The sequence below is a fragment of the Mchenga conophoros genome, linkage group LG20 (genome assembly GCF_057382185.1).
Source record: "Mchenga conophoros isolate Kocher_MC1m ecotype Shallow Benthic linkage group LG20, M_conophoros_male_GT1.1, whole genome shotgun sequence".
NCBI lineage: Eukaryota > Metazoa > Chordata > Actinopteri > Cichliformes > Cichlidae > Mchenga > Mchenga conophoros.
Genome location: NC_140545.1, coordinates 19,168,799 through 19,179,015, shown reverse-complemented (window position 1 = coordinate 19,179,015; position 10,217 = coordinate 19,168,799). Strand labels below are relative to the sequence as shown.

Below are 10,217 nucleotides of genomic sequence, written 5' to 3'. Positions count from 1 at the left end.
GGAATTTGATGAAATTGAGCAGTAGAGGTTTTCGTCTGATGGTATGAGGGACGAGGGGCCCATGGTGAGCACAAATCATTAGATGCTGATGGGTGTTTGCATAAAAAAAGATTACAAACAGCACGTAGATGGAGAACCTGAAGGAGCGTGTCTGAGGTGTGGCCCCACTCCTGAAATTCAGATAAATTATCTTTGTTTGGTATTGTGGTCTTGTCATTTCTGAAATGTGTTTGACAGAATAGTAAACGATCAAAGTGTGGAAAAGGAACCATTCAGAAATTGTTTTCATGCTTAAATTTATTGCAAGTGAAGGAAGCACCTGAAGGGTAGAACATACAACTTTGATGCAAAGAAAATAAATCACACTTTTTCACGCTTCGACAGGAATGTTGCTCTTCATCACTGCAAACGTACTTATTCATGATATCAAACTGTGTTTGGTCATATTAGCCATCAATATATAAATGAGGCTACGTCCGTACACATACACAGCATTTTCGATCAGTAAAAACTTCTGCCAGGGTGAACATTTTCAAAAACTACATTTCTACATTTACATGTTGGCAAAGAAAATGAATATTTGTCTTGTAACATCAAACGTGTTTTCCATTATCTCTTCTTTGTTGTGGGATTTCTTCAAAACTAGGGTTATATCACCACCTGCTGCTTTGGCACATTCTCAAAAACACTTGAGACTGTTTGTGCCATTTAAAAAAAATACCTGTGTTCATGTAGATGTAGCCTAAGTTGCTTTCTTAGGCATGGATTTCTTGCAAGCAATGTTCATCAACCTGCTAAAGGGCGCCACATTTCCTCTGTTTTAATAATCTGCTCATTTTGGTGCGGAGGCAGGGGTGGAACAATACACAAGTTAGTGATGATTATAAATATAGACATCTTAACACGTTTATTATAGCACCACCCAGTATACGCTTTACCTCACAGATACCAAAATGGTTAACCTGCCAGTATGTACAAGCTCTTTAATCAAAACCATATAATACTTATTAAACTGATGATAGTGTCATAAAAAAAAAGTGAAAAAAATGTGATTATTGTTACTCGAGAATTTTAAAATGTATTATAATATTCTATAATAATATAATATTCTTATTGAATAAGATTCAGAAATTAGAGATATTTACTGGCAATCATGAACCAAAAATGAGTTTTAGTAAGTTCTCAGAAAAAGTTTAGTGCTGGCTTCGATTTGGGTGTAAAAAACATAAATTCAGTTTGTGACTTCCCTAATAATCAAATTTTTGGCGGTTCTGTCTTTTAAATTTGTGAAGCACTGTAGGTTTGTTTGTCTTTATAGTGAAAATGCTACTAAACTAGATGTGACAGTAGGTGGTGGCAAACACTTCTTTTCTGATATTAAGCCAAATGTTCATTTAGTGAGACTTTACTTCAAAAGGGATTATGTTAATATAAATGTTAGCAGACAAAATGTTAATGTCACTGGACTGTACTTTTCCACTCATGATAATGACAGTGTGTCAGCAGGATACAGATGTTTGCAGCCATCCAGAGCTTAAGCCATAGAAACCTTTGCCAGTCCCTACTGTAATCCCTGCAGTGCCGAGAGAAATTCTCACTGAGTAGTACGGATGGCATTTCCCTTTCTAACAGATAAGGCAATATGACACCAGGGAAGAGTGCAGCTTGAGTGTGTAACCTCCTACGCTTTCTGGATCATCACCTGGAATTTACCTGCAAAGGCAGAAAGACATTTTTCGTGTTAGCTGACACAAAAAGAAGAAACTCACATTGGCTTTTCATTTTTTCCTAGTTTAGTTCAATTTAAGTTGCACTATATGAGTAGACATGTTTGCTACAGTGGTGAAAAAGACTAAAACAAACAGCTATTTGATTAATCTTTCACTCAAACTTAAACATCAGTGTACTATTTCATGTGCAATAATCTACACTACTAATGCTACGTTCACACTGCAGGTCTTAATGCTCAATTGATCAAATCCGATTTTTTTGTCTGCTTGTTCACACTACAAATAAAATGTGACAGCAAACTCGCTCTAGTGTGAACGCTCAGAGCGGCCCGCATGCATAAAAGAAGGCGTCACACAAAATGCGCTCTGTTTAGACCCAGAGCAAATAATATTGTTTGACTGATGGCCCTTAATATAAAGACTTCGGACTTTATGTTTCCCAATTTTTTGCTTTAAGTTATTTTGTTATTTACATAATAATGTAGATAACCTAATAATTATCCTTATTGCTGTTTTAGAGAGGAGCAGTGCTTCAAAGGATAGTTGCAGATTTCTGTCAGAATCTGCAGATTATGCAGTACAAATAAAATGTTCACGTTTCTCCAACATTGTCTTCCAAACAGTTTCACTGACATCTGCTGGATGGCCAGGAAGCGTTCACGATGTCTTCTCCGGCGCTGATAATTGCCGTCTGTCAATTATCATTGACATTATCTAACTACATTATCTAACTACATCCATTATCTAACTACATCCGTCTTTTACGTCACTGACACAAGTCAGTGACGTAAAAGACGGATTTAATGCGACATGACCATTCACACAGCCTCGCTTTCTAAAACATCGGATATGTATCGGATTCAGTACCACATACGAAAGTGACCCAGATCGGATTTGAAAATATCGGATTTGTGCCGTTCACACTGTCATACCATGATCGGATATGGGTCGCATAGGGTCAAAAAAAAATAAATCGGATTTGATGCGCTTTTGCCTGCAGTGTGAACGTAGCCTAAATCCCAGCCCCACCTTGCATCCATCTGTCACCTCTGCCTTCACTTGTTTCCTGTTCATGATTTCCAGACATCTTCCAGACTACCATCTGATGCTGCCTAGCTACACACATTTCACCACTCTCTCCCACACTGGTACCCTCTCTACCTACCTACACACTAACTACATTCAATATCACCACTTTGACTTCTAGCTTCAAACTCACAATCCTGTCTGACATGCTCTTCACCTCAGCAACACTATTCACACCTGTGACTCTGCCCATAAAAACCAAAAACTATACCTTACTTTAATCCAGAGTCATGTAAAAATCACACAAGTATTCTCCATTTAAAATATCTGAGGCATATTTCAATCATGTGCATGGGCAACACAAACTTCTCTTTCTGAACCACTCAATGACATTTTAATGGAATTGATTCAGCAAATAAAACAAACCCCCAAACCTCAGTTTGGAGATGACTGATAAATGCTCTTTAAAAAGATTTTTGAATGACTAAATCCTTACATGAAGGCATGACAGACACCTCAGAAGTCACAATACTCTTCACTCCCAGATTGGATAGAGCTCCTCTCACCAAACCACATGTGAAGGCCAGATACTGCAGGAGGAAAACAGTTACTTCATATGATGACAGTAAATGGTCTCACATATAAAACAGGGTCACAGTATATGAACACCTTTACTCTTATCAGTTCCTTGAACAGTTATCTTCTACTCCAGCTGGTTATTCAACCAAAGAGCCAGACAGTTTTAATTCAGTTTTAATTTGCTTAGCCTCATCCACCATAGCTGGAAAACTCAAAAACCAGTTTCATTTGTATGTTTCTATGCTCCACCTGGGCCTCAATCAGAGCTTCTGTCTGATGTCTCAGACATTTTGTCTGATTTAGTACTCAGCTCAGATGTCAGGAAAAATAATTAGTGTGGGTGACTGTCCATGTAATCTTAACACAGCATTTAATTATTATTGTAAGGTATTTATCTTACAATATAAAGCGCCATGAGGCAACTGTAGTTGTCACTTGGCGCTATATAAATAAAACTGAATTGAATTGAATCTGTTTCACACTGCACCTTCTGTATAAGGTATAATCCAATCCTTCCACTCCTATATCTCAGCCTTGGTCCTCTCTGCTTGGAAAGTCCACGTTCACTATAGCCATTTCCATCAAGAACTACAGGCTGTAAATACTGTGGCCTGTGGCACTGGTTCAAGCTATATTCTAAGCAAATAAACTGTTAACAAAGAGTGAATGAGCATTTGATACTCAGTACTGAACGACAGGAAGACTGAGACCGAATGTAGGTAAACAATGTGATTGCAGCATTAATCACATCTGTCACAACAGCACTCATGTAAAACGGATACAACTTATCATGTTTGGCCATTTATACACAGATAAAAAACAAGCAATTCTCTGTTCTGAAACTCATCAGTTCTCCTTTTTTAAAAAAAAATCAGTAAACCTTGATAAGAAGGGAAGTCAGGCGTTCCTACATTTCATTCGATCTATGGTGTCTTGTCTCACTGGCAAAAGAAAAAACAAACAAACTGCTAATTGGAAGGTTTATGATAAAGGAGAACTAAAAGTAATCTGAACCTGTCCATGTGGCATCATCAGAACTGAATCAGTCTGTTAGACAAAGTGTTCTGCTGTCTGTCAAGTAAGTGGTGCAGAAGCTGGTCAGGATCCATCCATACTGGTTAACAGTTTGTTGACTGACCTCCTTTTCACCACAGTTTGAAAAGGCTGTCCAGTTTGCCATCAGTCACAGAGCCAGCCTTGCTAGTAAGTTTATTCAGTCTGTTACTTTCACCAGCTCTGATGCTGCTGTGGGCCAGACCACAGCAAAGCAAAAGTACAGTAAACTTACCACCACTGACTGACTGAATTATTTTACTGCCCATGTTGAAGGATGTTCTCTGCCTGCTCTCTATTGCCTCTACTGTGACATGTTATAAGAAGTGAAATTAAATGAGTTTAATTTTATAATCCAGCCTTTATTCAACATAATTGTCTTACTTTGTGCACATAGCGCACACTTTTCTTACAGATTCTCTCTTTTGGTGTCAGTGTCTTTCAGGACTCATGCTGCTCACCTCTGATGGTATGATGTGCTACTGTGCATGTACATGATGTCTCAGTAAAAGAGACAGTTTGAGAAGCAGAGAAAGTATTTTAAAACAGACCAGTAAAAGAAAAAAAGCACCTTTGGGGCATGTTCCAAGTATTGTTTTCCCACTGACAGATGACTCAGTAATCCAAACTTATTGTCCTGCAGAACATAGATGCCCTAAAACACATGATCATATGATGATATATGACATCAGCAATGACACACATCAGCAGAACAACAAACAATCAATCTGACAGGAAGTAAGGCAAAATATCACAGTACTGGCATTTATATATTACAAATATATTATGGATGACAAAAAGGAATTATCATTTGGGTGGCTGTGGCTCAGGTGGTAGAGCAGATCAGCGACTGACTGGAAGGTATGTGGTTCGATTCCTGGCTCCTCCAGTCTGCATGCCAAATATCCTTGGGCAAGATACTAACCCCAAATTGCCCTCCGATGCATTCATCGGAGCGTGAATGTGTGTGAATGCTTATTAGTTGCACTTGAGTTTAGAAGTGCTTGTATGATTGGGTGAATGAGGCATGTTGTATAGAGCGCTTTGAGTACTCCAGGAGAATAGGAAAGCGCTATATAAGAATCAGTCCATTTACCATCATTTAGATTTGTCAGAGGCTACATTAATAAAAAACAGGATTAAAAGAAGAGAAAACAGACTTCCCAGTGACCTGGTGATTGGTTCGAAGGTTGTCGATTTGCTTCTTGAATACACAGGTCCAGAAGTCTTTACAGATAAACTTCATAATGTCCAGCTCATCCTTAAACCGTGCTGTGTCTTTAGTCAATCTAGAGGGAAACAAAGAGATGGGTAAATTAAACTAGGACATCATTCATTGACTTTCAACGGTCTGCTCGCTGTAAGATGCATTTAAGGAGAATGCGCCTAGTATAACTGTGCACATGACCCATAAACACTATGCTGTCTGTGTAAGTGTTCAGACAGGTACAGGGTAGTTTTGAGAGCTTGAAAAGAAGACAACTGGAGTTGTTTTTTTTTTTGAGTTTTGCCTCTCATCAGTTCAGGGAGTGCAATACGTAATAAACCCCTTGTGGTGACTGTCCCATTAAAGGTGATCCTGACAAACTCCCTACTGACGCTATATGATGTGAACTATTTACTCACAAATCCAGGATTACCTTGATTTTTAATCATCTGAGGCAACATGTACATGCAAAAACGTGCTTACAAAAATGGAAACATCTTAACAAATGATCAGCACATTTAACAACACTTGTCATAAAGTTCCCTAACAGACAACAGTAAAGGAACTCCTTATAATCAGAATTTAAAAAATGTATTTGGATTTCATTAACAGGTGACAGTGTTTTATGACAAAGTCTTAGTGTAGTTGCCCTGCAGTAAGAAATGGAGGATGTGGACTGAGTTCCGACAGATATACTATGAAGCCAGAATAATGACTTGAGACTGTCAAATCTGAGTGAAAGTGCCTCTCTTTTTACCTGCTAAATCACTATGGCAACAGAAAATTGCCATTCAGAATTCAAAATTCAGAAGTTTGACGCACAACACAGATTCTCTGCTGTAGGAATACATTATTTGTGCAGTTTGTTGAGTGAAGCACAAACTGTGCGCACTTCATCAGGGACTGCGTGTGCTAAAATCATCAGATTAATGATTTGGTGCAGCAGTAACCTTTTTGTTATTTGCAACAATGTTTTACCATATTTTATGCTTTGATGCATGCACAATCATCCAGGTAAGTAAATCCCCAAAAATTGGTTCTGTTCATCTGGACATATGAACATTTCTCCCATTTCAGTGGGAGAAAAGTTTCGTCACTCATCCAAGTGACAAAACGTTTCATCTAAGTGACAAAATGGGAGGTTTGGAGTCTTCTCACACCCCCGTTCTCTGCGGCCTGTTGGAGCGTGGGGGCTAGGAGGAGGACAAAAATGACAAAATGTTTCTCCCACTGAAAACACTATGTCCAGATGAACAGAACCAATTTTGGGCGGCATCTTATATGCTCTTCAGAGATTTGTACTCACCATTTTATCATCTTCATAATGAGGTGAGATGGCGAAAGCAGACAAGTTTATTCAGTGTTTACTTCCCCTGTGTTGGTCCCCCACACCTAATATTGTGTGGGGGACCAACACAATATTAGGTGGTGGGTCATAATGTGATGTCTATCAACTAGGCAGCTCTTTCTCTTTCTTTAAACATTTAACACATGTTGGGGTCAACTTGAAAGAAAAGCAAATGTAAAACGTAAAAGAGAAATCCTAGATCAAATATGATGTGGTATTTCAAAGTGATATTTAGAATGCCTATACATAATTTCCCAAGTGTTGGCAAACAAAGACATTTTATGAAGTTTGACTCTGATCGTGGTCTAAAGTAGGGCTGGGTGATTTGAGGAAAATCCAATATCATGATACACAATATATGTCTAAATAACCTCCAAAAATAAAAGTTATTTTCAACCATATAGTACCTAAAATTGCACTGGTATACTCATTCAAATCGACCATTCAATATATTTGTTTCTACTTTGAATACAAAAAAATCTGAATGAATTAAAATTTTTATTTTAACAGTTTTAACATATTAACATAACTATTAACATTAACATATTTTAATAGTTCAACCGCTCATTAGGGTAAGTATCTAATCAGCCAATATAATGGCACCAACTCAAACTGAAACTGGGCACAGAAATGGGGAAGAAAACTGACATTGAATGTGGCACAGTTCTTGGTGCCAGAGGGGCTGGTTTGAGTATTTTAGAAAACTGCTGATCACAGCAACAAAAAAGTACATCAAGCAAGAATTCACGAGAGAAAATAAAACAATTGAAATTAAAAAGGTGTTCTTTTGTGCTTATAACATACACAAAAATGTGATGTAGAGGCTTAATGACGCATTTGCAACGTGTGGGATGTCATGGTGAATTACATGCAGACAGCTTAATACTGAGTATATTCAATATATCACCCATCCCTAGTCCAAAGTAACAAAAATATCCAAAGTGATATTTAGAATTCCTATGCGCTACATTACCAATCGTATTCACTCACCTGTTCAAATCACTGACTTCAAGTGTTCTAACCACATGTATATAAAATCAAGCACCCAGGCATACAGACTGCTTCTACAAACATTTCTCTCTCAGGATCTCTCAATTCCAGCCTGATAACATGATAGGATGCCACCTGTCATGAAATTTCCTCGTTGCTAACTATTCCACATTCAACTGTTAGTGATATTAGAAAAAGTAGAAGCGCAGGGAACAACAACAACACAGCCACAAAGTGTTCGGCCACATAAACTCACAGAGCAGTGAATGGCAAGGCGCATAATGAGCAGAGGCTGCCAACGTCAGTCGTTACAGACCTCCAAACTTCATGTGGCCTTCAGATCAGCTCAAGAACAGTGCTTTGAGAGCTTCGTGGAATGGGTTTCTAAAGCCTTCCCAGAAGAACTGAAGCTGTTATAATTGCATAGAGTGGGTCAACACCATCATTAAACCGTATGGATTAAGAATGGGATATCACTCATGTTCATATGTGGTTTATGACCAAATATTTTCGGCAATAAAGTGTTAAATGTCACATGATATTTTAAGTCTTCATACATTTTTCTTTCGCAACTTTTGACCGATAAATCATGAAGTTGACCTTAAAGACCCTGGTGCTCTAACGACAACACCACGAGTGTAATATTGTTTCCTGACTGGCCCAGCCGACTCGACTGACCTGAACCCCAGAGACTCTGGGGTTTTTTTGTTGTTGTTGTTGTTGTTGTTGTTGTTGTTGTGTTCATTAATGGTACATTAATGGTTCATTAATGGCCACCCACCTACAGCTGTGCATTTCGATTGCATTTTCTGAATGGGAATCCATGTTGTAAATCAGGCTTTGTACATGTAGTGCTTTGATTTGTCGAAGTAAACGGCATGCATGTTTGCAGCAGTCAAGGTTATTACCTCTCTATCAGCCCTTGGCCCACTCTGAATCCAATATTCTCCAATTTAGTGACATTTCTCCCACTCTCCTAAATACAGGGTAAAAGACAGAAACATTAACAACAACACCAAATAGGTCATTAAACTCCTACTGAGAGCTTCTTACCGTCTCTCCTTCTGCTGACTTGTAAATGTACTGTATCACCTCGCTGTGTAATAACTGGAAAGGAGCTTCGTCTGCCATTCTTCCTGCTCTAGAGCCAGCTAACGACGTTGTCAGTGGTTAAATCAGTGTAAGACCAGGAATCATATCCCTTCACATAAAGTCGAACAGCTACAAACATTTAGCATAAACAACTACTTCTGCTTCCTTGTTGCTCTTGAGGAAAATAAACATGCCGCTAGTCTATTACCGCCACCTGCTGGCCCGGAGTGTTATCTGGCAGTAAATATTATTATTCTCCCCAGTATTGTTATAATTAGTGATATTCATCTAAGTGTTAGGACATGTGTGTAAGGTGTACTAGATTAAATATGTTACTTCATCTTTGGAAAAAATAGTGCTGTCTGTTTTTTCTTCCCACTGTCACCAATTGCTGCTTGTTACTGGTTGTAAGTTGCTATACGAATAATACTGAAATAAATATCTGCAGCTTTGCAGCATGGGGAAAAATTACTTTGAAATCAGTCACATAATAAACTGAGTGAAGTAGATTTTTCAAGAAATGAATGTACTTGTCATTAACAGGTATTCAGATGTAGCACTTATCACATGCCTTGTCAGCCTACAATAGGAAATGACAACATGTTCATTTAGTGGCACAGTGCTGCTCAAGTCAATGAATTACTGTTGACGTTTGAGGGTTTTTAACGTTATTCTCTTAACTCTGGATTCTGGCAGCCCTGCTGCCCTCTTATCTGGAAGGACTTTTTATGTGAACAGTGGTCCCTACAGCTCAAAAATAGCCCCTCTTAATTATGATGTACCTCAAGGCTCAAGTTTGGTTCCAGCCTTGTTTACACTGTTTATGTTGCCATTGTGGTCTATTTTTTCATAGTATAACTTATTTATTTCACTATTTTGCAGATGACTTGCAGATGTATCTGCTTTTAAAAACAGGCACAGACTCACTTCAGCTGTTATTATGTTACCTTGAAGACGTTAAACTGTGAATGTTGTTTTTAAAAACATTTAAATTAAATGGAAACAAAACAGAAATTGTCATTTTTGCCAACTCCTTTAGTAAACACATTGACTGTGCTCTGGGCCCCTTATCTTCTTATTGTCAGACAAATATTAAAAAAGAGGGTTCCTTTAAACTGTGTAGGTAGGTGAATCCAGTAGTCCAATCTGGCTTTTTCCATCTGAGACAGCTAGCCAAGATAAGGCCTTAGCT

The 10,217-nt window shown here is 38.2% G+C and overlaps 1 protein-coding gene across 1 annotated transcript; it reads right to left on the bottom strand.

The window, feature by feature from the left end:
- Positions 1-279: 279 nt before the first annotated feature.
- Positions 280-9,194, bottom strand: trappc6b (trafficking protein particle complex subunit 6B). Its single transcript, XM_085260101.1, has 6 exons — positions 8,987-9,194; positions 8,842-8,909; positions 5,560-5,677; positions 4,960-5,043; positions 3,253-3,346; positions 280-1,713 (listed from the first exon to the last, which is right to left on the bottom strand). The coding sequence occupies exons 1-6, from the start codon at positions 9,062-9,064 to the stop codon at positions 1,682-1,684; spliced, it is 474 nt and encodes a 157-aa protein (XP_085116227.1). The 5' UTR covers positions 9,065-9,194; the 3' UTR covers positions 280-1,681.
- Positions 9,195-10,217: the final 1,023 nt, after the last annotated feature.